The 17616-nt window shown below is 32.6% G+C and overlaps 1 protein-coding gene across 5 annotated transcripts in view; it reads right to left on the bottom strand.

Annotated features, from left to right (window-relative positions):
- AGTPBP1 (ATP/GTP binding protein 1) overlaps nucleotides 1–17616 on the bottom strand; it is a 180769-nt gene that overhangs the window by 151544 nt on the left and 11609 nt on the right. For all 5 annotated transcript variants that reach the window (XM_031945451.1, XM_031945454.1, XM_031945455.1 and 2 more), the window contains exon 2: nucleotides 6345–6421. In XM_031945451.1, coding sequence (XP_031801311.1) covers nucleotides 6345–6376 — 32 coding nt within the window. In that variant the 5' untranslated portion in view covers nucleotides 6377–6421. The remainder of the gene's footprint in view (nucleotides 1–6344; nucleotides 6422–17616) is intronic.

Genomic DNA, 17616 nt, shown 5'->3' with positions numbered 1-17616 from the left:
CATATAATAAAATTTGATATAACCTAGAGAGCACAAAAAGGTCCACTATTACTTATTCTTTTGAGTGCAGTTTTAAGATTAAAAAAAAATTATCTTTAACTTGTCACCTCAAGAGAACATTTTAAAAAACCAAACTTCTTCAGGACAACCTAATGCAATATAGTACAAGCTATGAAAAAAATAAACATGAAAAATTTTAAAACAAGCTAAAAGTTTTCTGTTGTCTACCATGATTAAAATATGTTCAAGACAAAGAATTAGAGTCTTCTATTAGTAGATCAAGGCTATGAATAATAAAGACTACAAAAGCCACAGGGATGAGCTAATCGTTTATCCTTAAACATTTTACAATCAAATCATTTTTGAGTTGGAAAAAATCCTAAAGATCATCTACTTTAATCTCCTGGAATTTTCTTTTAAATAGATGAGGAAAATCAAACAGAATAAGCTCCTAAGGTAACAAAACTAGTCAGTTATGGTACTAAGAAACAACTTCTGATACCAAGATAAACAGCTCTTACACTAATGGGCAAACTTCAAAGGAGAAAATAAGAATAAGTGATAAGCAGTAGAGCATTTATTATGGTAAAATAAACTTAGGTTTTATTTGAAGAAAAATCTACACATAGTCATCTACTCTATTTTCTTATTTTTGTTTTAGTAAACATCTTCCCCAAATAATCAGAATCACAGTATTTCAAAATTGGAAGTACTCTCTGAGGCTATTTAATCTAACTAATCAATCAAAAATCCTTTCTACCACACTGCCAATACCACATGAATATTATGGATTCATGGTCAAGATGTCACAGTTATATAAATAATATAGATTAAAATTCACATTGCATACATTTATGCCACTTTGATGCACTTTTTTATAATACTCTATGTTATAGTCATCTGTGCTCATATTTCAACCCCCATTAAGTCTCCATTAAGGCTTACCTAAATTTTGCATTTCCTCAATGTCTAGCATGGTGTTCTACACACAATAGGCACTTTTATTAAATGCTAACTGAAAATTAATTAGAATATACTTAATTTTATTATTATCTAAATAAAGTATCAATTTTTTTAATTACAAATTTTCAGAGTGCACTTTTATTAAGTGCTAACTGAAAATTAATTAGAATATGCTTAATTTTATTATTATCTAAATAAAGTATCAATTTTTTTAATTACAAATTTTCAGAGTTGGAAGGGACCTTAAGAGGTTATCTGGTCAAGGTGAAAAAGAAAATTCTACAATGTAGCAAACAAGTGGTCATTTTGCTTTTCCTTTAATACCTCCCAAAACAGTTCATTCTAGTTCTAATTATTATAAAACTTTTGTGTGTATTAAAACTAAATTTGTATTGTTTTCACTCATTGTTCCTAGATCTGATGTGTGAGTTCACGAATACTAAGTCTAATCTCTCTTCCACATGACAGCCCTTCACAAATGCTTGGAGACAGCTATAAGTCCCTTTAGTATTATTCTCTTTTAAAGGTAAATATCCTGATTTATTTAACTGATCTCTCATATGACATAATAAAAGCCCTTCACCAAAATGGTTAACCTCTCCAATTCATTATCCAACTTATTAATAACTTCCTTGAACTGTGGCACCTAGAACTAAATATTCCAAATGTGGTCTGACCAAGGCAGAATAAAAACTTATTCTTGGAATTCCTTCTTCTTGGAAATCTGCTTGCCACATGAAACTATTGACTCATGAGTTTTATATTCTATTAACATCTCCCGAACTTTTTAAAACAAACTATTATCTAACCATGCCTTCCTCATTTGATACTTGTGAAGCTGTTTAAAACCTAACTGTATGACATTGCATTTATTCCTATTAAATTTCACAATCTTAGATTCAATCAAATGTGAAAATTATTCTTGATCCTAACTGAGGCTATCCCTCCCAGTTTGGGGCCATCTATAACTCTAATATGCATGTTATCCATGCCTTTATTAAGTCAGTAATTAAAAAAAAAAAGTTAAACAGAAAGGAATCAAGCAGAGATGCCTAGGGCACTCTATGCATAACTCTTTTCAATCTGAAACTGAAACATACATGACTACTTTTTAGTTCTGCCCAAACAGTTCAAAATCTACCAAACTATATTGCCTAGCCATATCTTTCTGTCTTTTCCACAAGAATATGAGAGATTTATCAAATGCTTTGCTAAAGCTAGCAGTTCTCTGATCTAATAATTTAGTAAGCCTCTACATAAAAAATGAGGTTACCCTGCCCATTAATTTTTGTTAAAAATCTTAAAAATGGAAAAAAACAGCAAAAGAAAAACACATGTAAATAGTGCCCAGTTAGCATACTCATTAAGATCAAAAGGTTCCTCTATATATCAAGCAGATTTGGTTTGGGGTTCAACATCTCATACCTAATGATGATTTCAGATGGCAAACTAATTATCACATATCCCCTTTTATATTCTGCTAAACAAGTCTGTGGTATCAGATTTTTTTAATACCATATGATAAAAATATGATATGATCATTTCTCATAAAAGAAGGAATCAAAAGGTTCGTCTGAAATTCTACTCTGGCCAAAAATTCCTTCTAAATTCTACTGAAAATATGAAAATTTGTTAATATATCTGTAATCCTGATGATGCCATATATAGCTTGGGGTTCAAATCAAAAGTAGGAAAAATTCATTATATTTGAGAATCATGATAATAGAGATGATGATTGAATCTAAGGGAAATGATGAGATCACCAAGTAAAATAGTATAGAAGAGAAAAAAAAAGGGCCCAGAACATAGTCTCATGACATACTCAAGGTTTTAAGTTATCATCTAGATGAAGATTCAGCAAAAGAGAAAAAGAGTCTGATAAAGGAGAGCAAAAAGAGAGAAGTGTCATGTAAACTATAGAGAAGAAAGTTTTCAGAAGAATGTCTGACAGTGTCAAAGGTAGGAGAGAGATCAAGAAGGATGAGGATTGAGAAAAGATCAGAAAATTTAGTATTAAAAGACTGCTTGTAACTTTGAAGAAAGCAGTTTCAGTTGAATAATAAAATTAGAAGTCAGACTGCAGAGTCAAAAAGATGACAGAGGAGGAGATTTTTTTTAATATTTATGTGTTTCTAATATGTCTATCAATACTGACACATCCAAGGATATATCCTTGATTTGAATAGCTACCATCCCATAAATAACTATGCTGAACCTGTGTGGAGATGCTACAGTTGTCATTTATTCCCAATTAGATTAAAAATCAGGATTTAACATTCTATACAAGAGCATACTAAGTACACTGACCTAAAGAGAGCATAAAAGGGTTGACAAATGAGCTAATGAACATGTACAAAGCATTTTCTATATACAAAGCACTGTGTTAAGTGGCAAGGTTACAAAGAGAAAAGCAGAAACAGTCCCTGCTTTCAAGAGTCTCATAATAATATAGAAAAGATAACACATCCAGGGGATTTCAGCTTCAAGTTTTTAAGGTAGAGTATCAAATTAAAGGTAATACATCTTCATTTTTCACATTTGCAATGATAGAACCAACCATATTAACTTCTGATGTTGAATTAATTGACAATGACAACTAACTTTAGTGGTAAGAACCTTCTTCTTGTATCTTCGGTAGTGGCTGCTGAGAAGGGGAGCCAAAGCACCTGCACAGTCAAATCAGATCTCCATTAGAGTTGCTTCCCTGGACAACGACTATGGTGGCAGAGCTGATCACAGGGTCAGTGGTCTGTGACCATTATTTCTCAGAGCTCTTGGATATAGAGTCCTATCTGTCAGGATCTAAGGGTAGGTGATGGAGAGTTGGCATCAGTGGTTTGACTTGCCTAGAGCATGGCACCTCTTGGCTCTTTCAGGGAAACTGTATACATTGTAGAATAAGGAAAGAGAATTTAAGTGATGATAGGCCAGAGAAACAAAAAAATAGTGGGAAATTAGCAATAGAGGATTAGATGCCAAGAAAGAAGTTAGAACTAGATGAGATATATGTATGTGTGTGTATATACATACATAACTACATTAACATTATTCTCTAAATGCCTAAACAACACTGTCAGCTTCATTATTTCATGTATATGTACCTTGTCTCCCAAATTATTTATAAATTCATTGCGGACAAAGGCTATGTCTTTCAAAATTTAAACTAATCTTACGCTCCTATGTACCAGTATAATGGTAGGCATTTTATTTATGCTTTTGTACCCCTTACACTTACATGCTAGGCATATAAGTTGTTTCAATAAATATCTGTTATTTTTACCATGTTGAACATATATTGGATTACTTGCCATCTAAGGAAGGAGGTAGGGGAGAAAGGAGGAAAAATTGGAACACGAAGTTTTCCATGGGTCAGTGTTGAAAATTTAACCTTGCATATGTTTTGAAAATAAAAAACTTAAATAAAAATAATAAGAATATATACTAAAAATAAAATAAATATCTGTTAACTGATAATCACTATGAATTAATGGCCTCATTAATGTGAACACTCCCCTCTACATTTTCTCATTTTATGTAAGTTTTGTCCATGTCCTTTCATAAATCCTCCATAAAGAACACTGGAGAGCTTTTCATAATTATGTGACATTTAAAAAAATATTTCATAGATACTAGGGCAACATTTGATTTGTCCTTGATAATTTCTCAGTGTTATGTAACCAACCCACCTCTTTTCCCAATCAAACATACATTTGATCAAATTTTGCACCATTTTTCTATAACACGATATTTCAAAGTAATAATTCACATTTCTGCAGCATTTTCTAAAATTTTAAGAGCTTAACTCATATTAGTTGCTGTGAGCTAAATAGTGTAAATCCTTTTCCAAAGATAGAAATAGACTCAGAGGAATTAAGCAATTATCTATCCATTGTCACTAGTCAAATGTTAGAGCAAAATTTGAATCTACATCTTCCAATTCTAATTCTAATTTTCTTTTCATTATATCACCCAGATTCTAAAAAGATAATTCAAAAAAGAAATTGGAGATTAGGTTTTGAAGTGAGAAATTTAAATTCCTCTGCCCACACACTTGGGTAGCAGTTTGTTAAGGAATGAATCTCTTCTTCAGCTAAGAATGCCAAAGAAGAGGCTCCACAAGGATTACACAGACCAAGAATTTTGTTTTTCTTCAAACTTCTCTAAAGAAATACAAGCCCTAAGGAAACAACTGGAGTTAAAAGTATAGAAATGTTTTGGGTTTTTTCCCATTATATCATACAAATTCTAAAAAGGCAATTCAGGAAAAAAAAAATCGGAAAGTATTCCTTACTAGAGCTGTTAAAGATTTTGAAGTGAGAAATTTAGTTTCCTGTATCCAAACAGACACTTGGGTGGCAGTCTCTTAAGGAACAATCTCTCCTTCAGCTAAGTGTGCCAAAGAAGAGGCTCCACAAAAACTACATAGACCAAGAATTTTGTCTTTCAAATTCCTTCAAAGGTTTCTTTAGAAAGCCTAAAAGGAACAAGTAGAATTATAATATAGAAAGGAAGGAGAAATATTTTATATATAAAAGTATCTGGTTTGGGTTTATTACACCAACTTCACATACTTATTCATACTTGAAACAAATTAGAAAAAAGTATGTATTTCCTTCCTCCTAATAAAGTTCACTTAGAAATTCTATTATAAATCATTATATATATTAATAATTAAAATATATAAATTAATAAAGAAATATTAATGATTCCCATAAGTTTTACACACAAATATATTTCATGAAACAGTTTTACTTTAAAGATCTTCAACTGCAAATGATTAATTGGCAGAAGTTGACCGTATTAATTATTTTGGCACTCACACACAAAAAATTGGTATAACTGGATCTAAAACCAATTTTATAATATGTGAAGTCAAATTCTTCTTTCATTTGAGAATTTTACAAGTATATGAAATTAAAATATTCCATAAGTATAATAAACTTCATTATGGAAAATAATGTGATTTTAAAATATATTCTTTATTCACAAAGCAATCCCATGCCTAATACGTAACTATATATACACATATATTTTTCTCTTTTATACATACCAAAATATCAAAAATTCATATTATCTAATGTAATAAAAAAATGTTTCACCTACATGGTATCTTTATCACAAAGCAATCCAAGAAAAAATTTGGAATTAAGGGATATAATATATGCAAAATATGATTATTAGTATTCTTATTTAATTTTTTAAAATTCATATATTCTCACTTAGAACAATGTTAAATAGGTATAATTTTCATTTAAAGTCAGGATAGTATGTTTCCATTAAATATCCTTAATATAAAAGGGAAAAAACAGCCTCGAAATAGTTTTCCTTATACAACATGTGTTTATATGGATTAAATAAGATCATAATTGCACTTACAATACCTTTTTTCTGATAACACTTTTAATTTGTTCATCTTGACAGTTACTTCTTCATTTCAATAATTCTTCATTTCAATAATCTAAAAGGAAAAAATGACATTAAAAACATCATTTATGTATTCATTTTCAGTGTACTAGCAATTATAATGCAATGAAATATGCTGACTTTATGAAGTATACATAATAAAATAGAAAATACAGAAATACTGTTCATGGATTGTACATTCTCCCAAAGATACTGGAATATATCTTCTATGGTGGTTAAATTCCTTAAAAACAGACCATGGGATGGCATCAAAATCTTAGGGAGATGGATATTTTCAACCGTCTAACAGAATGTAGATAGCATGCTTTAGTGGATAAAGATATTCCTTTGGAGTCAGATTCCTGCCTCTAACATATACTAAGTTTATTACTACAGGCAAGTAATCATTCAGTGCTCCCAGACAACTTTGCAAGATTAGAAATTACACACAAGTAGTGAGTCTCCATCAATTGAAGGAATGTTCATTCTAGGAATTCGCTACATGGATGAAATAATCTATCAAGAAATAATAATAATAACAGAATATTCTTTATAACTTAAGTGTGAAAGATACTCTTTCCCTTTCTTCTAAGAGGCCTTGCCTGAACATTTGTATGAAAGTGGCATTTCCCTTCATTAAACTCTTCTAACATGATTGTCCATGCTTTTTATCTGAGGATTCAATATTTAGTGCAGAAACATATTTTGTTTATTAAATTGTTTTCTCACAATTCTGATTCTTCTCATATCATGGTATTCCATGATTCCGTTATATGGCATAAATAAGAGATTGTTAGTATTAAACAAGATGAATTTTTCTGGCAAACAAAAATTTGAGGTCTTTACAATTCACAACTGTGATCCAGGATAATCTCTTCCTATTAGTCAATTCTGAACTCTACTCATTGTAAAGCATAACACCAGTAAAGACATACATTCAATATATTACTCATCTAACTACATTTCATAATCTGGACATTATATAGTCTTCATCCACCTTGGGGTTTTTTGTATGTACATAACTAGGCCACAAATCTCATTTAAAGTTGCCTGTAGGCTAGAATTACTAGACTACCTGAAAGCTATGATCAAAAAAGCATAGATAATAAACATGCTTTCAAGAAATTAACAATTAAAACTTCCCTAGTATCTAGAACCAGAAGGTAAAATAATAATTGAACGACTCTACCAACCAATTCCTGAAAGAGATCCCCAAATGAAACTCTAAGAAATAAGAAAGCCAAATTCCAAAACTATTAGATCAAGGAGAAAATACTGCAAGCAGCTAGAAAGGAATAATTCAAATATCCAAGAGTCACAGTCAGGATTACACAGAATTCTCATTAAAGGATCAAAGTGTTTGGAATATGATATTCCAGAAGGCAAAGGAGAATGGATTACAACCAAGAATGAACTACCCATCAAAACCGAGCATAATCTTTCAGGAAGGAAAAATGAACATTCAATGAAATAAGGAACTTCCAAACTTTCCTCAGGAAAAAATAAGAACTGAACATAAAATAAGATCAAATATAAAACTCAGGAAAAGGACAAAAAGGTAAACAGGAAGGGAAAAAAGCATGTTATTCAATAAGATTAAACTGTTTACAACCTCGCACAGAAAAAAGGATACTTGTAACTCTTGAGAACTAAATCTCTATTGGGGTAGTTAAAAGAAGTATACAAAGACAGAAGGTGTGGATATGTTGACTTTGATGTGACAATAATTAAGGGGTGAAAAAAAGGAACAGATTGGAAGAAAAGGAAGGAAGGAGGCCTCTTTACATAAAAAAGTAAGACCCATTGCAATAGAGGGAAAGAAGGTAAAGGGTGAGCATTGTCTGAACCTTACTCTCATCGGATTTGGCTCAGAAAAGGAATAACACGCAAACTCAGATGGGTATAGAAATTATCTTATTGTACAGGGAAGTAGGAAAGAAAAGGGAGAAAGAAAGTACAAGAGGGAAATGAGAGAAGAGAGAGCAAAAAGAAGGATAGAAGGAAGGGAAAGAAGGGGGAGGAGAGGAGCTAATATGAGAGAGAAGAACAATTGAGGGAAGCAGTGGTTAGAAGCAAAATACCAGGGGCAGAGTGAAAGGAGAGAGAAAAGCATAAACAGGGGAGAAAGAAGGATGGAGGGAAATACAGTCAGTAATCATAACTATAAATGTGAATGGGATGAACTCTCCCACAAAACCGAAGCCAATCAAGTGGAATAAAAACCAGAATCTTACATTTGTTGTTTACAAAAAACACATTTGAAGCAGATACACATAGAGGTAAAAGTAAAAGGCTGGAGCAAAATATATTATGCTTTGGGTGAAGTGAAGTAAAAAAAAAAAAAAAAAAAAAAGGCAGGGATAGCAATCCTGATCTCAAAGCAAAAGCAAAAATGAATCCAATGAAAAGAGATAAGGAAACTACATATCACTAAAAAGTACCATAAACAAGTAATATCAATACTAAATATAAATGCACCAAGTGGTATAAGCATATAAATTCTTAAAGTACAAAATTAAGTTTTAGCTTCATGGCCAAACAAGAGAGCATTATGAAATTTAAAAGCTTTTGCAAAAAAACAAACCAATGCCACCAAGATTAGAGGAAAAGCAGAAAGCTAGGAAACAATTTTTACAAGTGTCCCTGATACTGTCATTTCTCAAATATACAAAAAACTGAATTTATAAGAAAATGAGCCATTCCCCAATTGATAAATTATGAAGGAATATTATTGTTCTGCAAGAAATAAACAGGGTACTCTCAGAAAAACCTGGAAAGTCCTCCATGAACTCAAGCAAAGTGGAATGTACTGAGTAGATATTAATAGCAAAGTTGTAGGTTGATCAGCTGTGAATGACTTTGCTATTCTCAGCAATACAGTGATCTAAGACTATTCTTCTGATGAACTTATAATGAAAAATGCTATCCATACCCAGAAAAAGAACTGATTGTGTCTGAATACAGACTGAAGCATACTTTTTTTTCTTGAGGGTGTCAGGATTTTTGTTTTTTGTTTTTTGTTTTTTTGGGGGGAGGGATTTATGTTTTCTTTTGCAACATTCTTAAAAAAGAATGCTAAAAACTTTCCTGACATGCAATTGAGGGGAAAAAAATAAAACACAATTTTAAAAAATAAAATTATAGTACCTGTAGTATTCTGGGAATTTAAGCAATCAACACAATGCTTTCCATAAACAGCAATAAGTGCAGAACCTCTCCATCAATAAACACTTATTTTCATATTGTAAATTTTGCAAATGTAGTGGTGAGGTAAATTAGATCAGGAAATTCCTAAATAAACTTTTAGGTGAATGAAATTACAGGATGTATGGATAACATATCAGAGACAATAAAATATAAGGGTGCGGTCCTCTCAAACTTTGATCTATTTGCACCTAAGGCACTGACCACTGGCTCAAAGCAAGTTATGATAAATGGCCAAAAGTATCAGACATGTCCCAAGTGGCCTAGATAAAAAACAAGTTAGCTCTATTTTAACCCCAGCCAACACCACTTCCCAGCCTTCTCTGTGCCATGCTACCAGCTCTTCAGCCTTCACCCCAAATATGTAATTAAAACTTCTACTACTGTAACTCTGGGCCCTAATTAATAAACATTTCACCTTAGCTCATCCAATCTCAGGTCCACAATACCTATTCCATGCCAATTCCATGCTGTATCAATAAGTACTATCCCACTCCTGCTTTCCAAATTTAATTATGATAGCACCAACCAAATCAATACTACCATACCCTTAAATGTTAATCTACTGCCAATTGCTCCAATCACCATTCTTTCCAATTTTCCCATTCAAAATGAACTTCCTTGGCCACCATTCTTTGTGTTTTCTTCCCCTTCTTTATACTCTTGAGTATAGAGGTTGACTTGTTCACTTATATTGCATACCCCCAACTTAGCATATATAGTAAGCATTTAATAATTGTCGTTCATTCATTCAGAGACAGGGAAAGAGAGAGTCAACTATGAAGGAAGAACCCAGATCTTAAGGAAACTCTTTAAAAAATTATCTCTTCACTTTTTTCCTTGTGTCTTTGGAGTAGTATAGCATAAAGTGGGGGCAGGGAGCAAGAACAAATTCTTACCATACTCCCCCCCAGAAATGGCATCTTATAACAGATGCATATGGTCACATTCACTGGAAAAGAATACAGATGCAATCCTATTGGGTCAGTGAAAAGAACTGACAGTCCAGAATTTCAAACTAGATTCTATTCAGGAAACAGACCACAGGGCCAAGGTTCCTGTTGGGTCTACTACTGTATGGGTTCTGGCTCCTTTTTAAAGTATTTCACAGTATCTTTGATCAAGATGTTAATTAAACTTGAAACTGGAAGTGGTAGTGGCTATAGTCAAGCAATAAAACACCACCCCTTAGAGTCACATCTAGCAATAAACAGTGAAATGATATACATTGGAGTATATGAGACAGTGGAGGTAGTAAGAGTATTCAGTGACTTGAATAAATTGCTCTTCCTTGTATATGCCTCGGCCATTATGTGTTTGCTATGTGAGTGCCTCTCTACTTATTAATTCTATGTACATAAACCTTTCTCACTGATGCTGGATGTATTTATGAGAGAATACATCCAAATTTAAGAGAGATATCTCGCTGCTACTTAATAATACTATGTCATTTTAATAAATGTTTTTCTTTTGACTAAATTGTGTTCTCTGACCACAGAGGAAACACACTGTTATTAGCTTATAGATTATATAATTCTAGGATTACAGTATTTGGCACTTTATTTAGCTTTAATCTCCCTGCAGCTCTGAACTCCTGGACTCAAGTGATCCAATAGCCTTAGCTTTCATCAAGGTGAGGGATTGCAGACATTTGCCATCACACCTAGCCTATGCTCTGCTCTTCAGGAAGAAAGAGGTGGTTGCTCAGTAGGAAAAAGCAGCTTTTGCTTTGAGGAATACAATGGCTGAGTTACAGATGCAGACAACAGAAATCATCCATTAAAAATCAGAAGAAAATAATATGAATTAGCAATTCCTTGTTCAGGCATAATGAGGGAGCTATTTATTGGTCAAGATATCTGTTGTCTCCTCAGAGCACATAAACTAAGTCATAAAAAAAGAACCTTCCATGACTTATTTAAATGTTAAAAAAAAACATTCATTTCATACTAACACAATACTTCCAGATGTATTCTGGACAAGAAAGTGATGACCACAGGTACACAGGTTGTTTTTTTCATAGTTGAAGGAAAGAATTGTAAAAGTGAAAAACTGACTTGGAAAGTAACTAAGATGTTGGTGTCTTAGGATGGTATTTTGGTTTCTGGACTATGTCTCACAATATAGAAATGACAGGATCTTGGCCAGAGATGGAATACACCTAACAATGGCTGGTAAGAATGAATTAGCCAGTTGTCTTACAAATCAAATCAAGAAAGCTTTAAACTAAAAAACGGGGGAGAAAAATCCATGATCAATATAGAAAGCAGTCACCAACAGGAAAGAATTCAGGTGAGACACCCAGAAATTCACAGAAAACAAAATCCAAGAAAACAGTAATCAAATCCCATGGCCTTAAATGTCTATATACAAATGTCCTAAGTTCTAATTAGAATTCTAAGTTGAAGTTCTAATGCAAGGAGGCAAATTTGATCTTTTAAGATTTTACTGAGACTTGGTGGGATAAAACAATGATTAGAATATGATTCTAGATAGTTATACTTCATTTAAAAGAAATAGAATCAATAAAAGAATGAAGAATGATGATTGGCATTATATATTAAGAAGGTATACTCATATAACAAAATCCAGGAATCAGAGTAGAGAAATACAGTGCTAAAGTATGTGGATGAAGGTCAACAAAGGGAGGTAAAAAGTGATTTTGTCAGAGCACCTAGACAGAAAAAGGAAATAGATGAGGAGTATGGGAAACAGATCACAAGCCTATCAGTCACACATTATAGTAATAGTTAATGTATGATGTCAACGATCCAAACATTTGATGAAATTAGAGCATATTTTTTCTCTCTCCCCTATCCCCTTTCTCCCTCCTCCTCCCCCTTTCTCTCTCCCCGCCTCCCCTTTTTCCCTCTCTGGCAAAGAATTGGATGCCCATCAATTGGGGAATGGCCGAATTAAGTTATGGCATATGAAAGTAACATAATATTATTGTTCTATAAAAAACAATGAACAAGCTGATTTTAGAAAGGCCTGAAAAGATTTACAGGAAGTGATGCTGAATAAAACAAGGAGAACCAGCAATATATTACATACAATACAGCATTGTGAGATGACCACCTATGACGGACTTGATTCTTCTCAGCAAATCAGTGTTGCAAGGCAATCCCAATAAACTTTGGATAGAGAACACCATCTGCATCCAGAGACAAAACTATGGAGAATGAATGTAAATCAACATATGCTATATTCACTTTTTTTTTCCTTTCTCTTCTATTTTTTTTTCTCTCATGGTTTTTCCTTTTGTTCTGAATTTTCTCTCCCAACGTAATTCATAAAGAACTGTGTATTTTAAAAAATGAAAGTACATTACAACTAGAAAAAAATAAAATTATTTTTAAAAGAAAATTAACCCAGGAAGGTTGACAGGCTCAGAAATGAAATTCTAAAGACATAAATGGAAACATGTAAACAATTCCAGTGAAGAAAATATATGGGAACTGTCTAAAGAAACAGGCTTGGATACAGAAGGAACTCATCAACCAACTGAGATTTTCAAAAGAAATGTACAAAAGACAGAGTCAAGGCCAGGTAAGAGAGAATGAATATATGTATGTGAGTTAGTAAAATGCAGTTTAATTGGTTTGGCCTCAGAATGTGCATAAGCTAAGACTTAACTGACCCAGACATCATATATTCCCATGCTCTATCCCCTACTTCTGCCACTTTTACACCATGGTTTAGTTAAGAGCTATTTTTCTGGTTTCCACTCCCTCGTTCGTCATTATTTATTAGGCAATTCTGAGAATACCCCCATTTCAATGGTCCAGGCTATCAGTGGCACATTAGTTTTGTCTAAAAACCTCTATAAAATGTGAATATAGAGTGGCTTGGGGTTTTTATTCAAGTGGACATCCCACATAGTTTTCCACTGGCATCAATTTTCCTTCTCTGCTATCCCAATGTGGCAGTTATCACCTTTCAGGTATAATTCCTTCCTTTTTTGCCACTGCAGTATGGCACATTTTAGTAAAATGTTCAAGAATGTTAAGGTTTACGTCAGTAAGCATCATATATAATGGGGATAAACTGGAACCATTCCCAGTAAGATCAGGAGTGAAACAAGGTTGCCCACTATCACCACTATAATTCAATATTGTATTAGAACCGCTAGCCTCAGCAATAAGAGTTGAGAAAGAGATTAAAGAAATTACTGTAGGTAATGAGAAAACCAAATTATCACTCTTTGCATATGATATGATGGTATACTTAGATAATCCCCAAAGATTCTACTAAAATGCTATTAGAAATAATTCATAACTTTAGCAAAGTTGCAGGATACAAAATAAATCCACATTAAGTCCTCAGCATTTTTATACATCACCAACAAAATTCAACAGCAAGAGATACAAAGAGAAATTCCATTCAAAATAACTGTAGATAGCATAAAATATTTGGGAATCTACCTACGAAAGGAAAGTCAGGATTTATATGACCAAAATTATAAAACACTTTCCACACAAATAAAGTCAAATTTAAATAATTGGAAAAATATTAAGTGTTCTTGGATAGGCCAAGCAAATATAATAAAGATGACAATACTCCCTAAACTCATCTATTTATTTAGTGCTATACCAATCAGACTGCCAAGAAACTGTTTTAATGACCTAGAACAAATAGCAAAATTCATATGGAAGAACAAAAGGTCAAGAATTTCAAGGGAATTAATGGGGAAAAAAATCAAATGAAAGTGGCCTAGCTGTACCTGATCTAAAACTATATTATAAAGCAGTGGTCACCAAAACCATTTGATATTGGCTAAGAAATAGATTAGCTAATCAGTGGAATAGGTTAGGTTCACAGGACAAAATAGTCAATAACTATAGCAATCTAGTTTTTTACAAACCCAAAGATCACATTGGAATAAGAATTCATTATCTGACAAAAACTGCTGGAAAAACTGGAAATTAGTATGGCAGAAATTAGGCATGGACCCACACTTAACACTGTACACCAAGATAAGATCAAAATGGGTCCATGATTTAGGCATAAAGAATAAGATTATAAATAAATTAGAGGAACATAGGATAGTTTACCTCTCAGACTTGTGGAGGAGGAAGGAGTTTGTGACCAAATAAGAACTAGAGATCATTACTGATCACAAAATAGAAAATTTTGATTATATCAAATTAAAAGGCCTTTGTACAAACAAAACTAATGCAAACAAGATTAGAAAGGAAGCAATAAACTGAGAAAACCTTTTTACAGTCAAAGGTTCTGATAAAGGCTTCATTTCCAAACTATATAGAGAATTGACTCTAATTTATAAGAAATCAAGCCATTCTCCAATTGATAAATGGTCAGAGGATATGAGCAGACAATTTTCAGATGATGAAATTGAAACTATTTCTACTCATATGAAAGGGTGTTCCACATCACTATTGATCAGAGAAATGAAAATTAAGACAACTCTGAGATACCACTATACATCTATCAGATTGACTAAGATGACAAGAAAAAAATCATGATGAATGCTGGAGGGGATGCGGGAAAACTGGGACACTGATGCATTGTTGGTGAAGTTGTGAACGAATCCAACCATTCTGGAGAGCAATCTGGAATTATGACCAAAAAGTTATCAAACTAAGCATACCTATCCCAAAGAGATACTAAAGAAGGGCAAGGGACCTGTATGTGCCAAAATGTTTGTGGCAGCCCTTTTTGTAGCGGCTAGAAACTGGACAATGAATGGATGGCTATTAATTAAAAAATGGTTAGGTAAATTATAGTATATGAATGTTATGGAATATTATTTTTCTGTAAGAAATGACCAGCAGGATGAATAGAGAGAGGACTAGAAAGACTTTTATGAACTGATGCTGAGTGAAATGAGCAGAACCAGGAGATCATTATATACTTCCAACAGCAATACTATATCTGGATGTATTCTGATGGAAGTGGATGTCTTTGACAAAGAGAAGATCTAATTCAGTTCCAATTGATCAGTGATGGATAGAATCAGCCATACCCAGAGAAGAAACACTGGGAAATGAGTGTGAACTGTTTGCATTTTTCTTTTTCTTCCCTGATTATTTTTATCTTCTAAATCCAATTCTTTTTGTGCAACAAGAGAATAGTACCGTTCTGCACACACATATTATATCTAGGATATCCTATAACATATTTCACATGTATAAGACTGCCTGTCATCTAGGGGAGAGGGTGGAGAGAGGGAAGGAAAAAGTCAGAACAGAAGTGAGTGCAAGGATAATGTTGTAAAAAATTACCCATGCATATGTTCTGTCAATAAAAAGTTATTATATAAAAAAAAAAAAGATGTTAAGGTTTAGAATGAGCCAAGATAGGGAAGGAATGGTTAAATAAGAATTCTGAAGCTTTTAATGTTTACAGGCTTAATAGGAATCAATCAATACAATAAGCCAGCCAAAAAAAAATTAATGCAAAAACTGAGCTGCATTAAATAGAGTAAAGCTTCCAGGATTAGACAAATGGCATTGTCATACTATTCTATCCTTCTGAGACTCCTTATTTGGAATACTGTGTTCATTTCTGAGCGCTGCAGTTTAAGAAGGGCATTGACCTGGACAATGTTCTAAGCAAGGCAACCAAGGGGATGAAGTGCTTTAAGTACATGGCATAAGGATTAGTTGAAGAAATTAGGTATGTTTACTTAAGAGAAGATTCAGGGAAGACTAGACAGATCAAATATCTAAATGACTTATGTAGAAAAGGAATTAAATTTGTTATCTTTGGCCTCAGAGGGCAGAATAAGCAGCAATGGGTGAAACTTGCAAAGAAACAAATTCAGGCTTTTAAATATCAAAAAACTTTCTAAAGTAGCTATCCAAAAACATAAAGGGCTATCTCAGAGGTGGTGTTTCCCTACTTCTCTGAGGTTTTTAATTAGAGTCTGAAGAATTACTTATGATGTATACAATAGTGGGAATTAGAAAGTCTCTGGGGTGCTTTCCAAGTCTCAAATTCTTTGATTCTGTGATAAAGGTGTGATTATCTTACAACTTTAAACACTAAATAATCCAGAAACTACCTGGCTTTCATGAAAACTGTGTCCAAATGACAATGATCTAATAAGGGTAGCAATGTTCTCAGATATTCAGTAACATAGAATTGTTTTTAACATATGTCAAAATACTCTCTATGTAATTAAAAATAAAATTTTAAATTGATTAAGTACTTCACTTTTCTTAAATTATATTTATTCAATTCGCTTACAAGTTTAAAAACATCAAATTTCCCTCTGGCAAAAATATCAGTGATTTCAATACAATATTGAATTGAAAGTTGTCATTTTCTCATAAAGGAGAACACTATACTACAAAAGCAATAATCATCAGAATGATTTGGTACTGGTTTAAAAAAATAGAACGGGAAATTAATGAAACAGATTAGGTAAACAACCTAAAAGAACATAATAGCCTGATATTTGATAAACCCAAAGACCATAACTCCTAGAGTAATAATAGTTCACTAGTCAACAAAAACTGAAAACTGAGAAAACTGTTTCTAACAGAAATTAGGTATAGACAAAAATCCCACAAAATAAACCAAGATAAGATCAAACGATTTATGATTTATAATAAAAGATCAAATCAAAGAAATTAGGAAGGCAAAAATTACTTTTGAAACTATGGAGAAATGAAGGCTTCATAACCTAATGAGGAATAGAGATCAAAGATGACAATACGGTCAGTTTTTATTGCATAAAATTTAAAAATGTTTATATAAATAATGTGATTAAAATTAAAAATGAAATAGTCACCTGGAAAAAAGTTTTTTAACAAATTTCTGTGATAAAGATCTCATATTCAAAACACCTAACTTTTATATTATTATGATGTGACAACCCTGTCAGGAAGAACCCCAAATCCTGTTCCTATACAATAATGTTTAGTCAAACTCTATTAATTCATCCATCCTTGTCATGGAGGGAAGGAGGGAAGGAGGACGAAGGAAGGAAAAAAGGGAGAATTTATATTCTTCTTTGAGGCTTAGCATGTAGGCATTTTGACATTGTTGTTAATATTTTCATATGAATTGGTCTCAAGC

This window comes from Sarcophilus harrisii, chromosome 1 (assembly GCF_902635505.1).
Source record: "Sarcophilus harrisii chromosome 1, mSarHar1.11, whole genome shotgun sequence".
Classification (NCBI taxonomy): Eukaryota; Metazoa; Chordata; class Mammalia; order Dasyuromorphia; family Dasyuridae; genus Sarcophilus; species Sarcophilus harrisii.
Note: the sequence above shows the minus strand (reverse complement) of the source record. Positions and strands in the feature narration are given on the sequence as shown.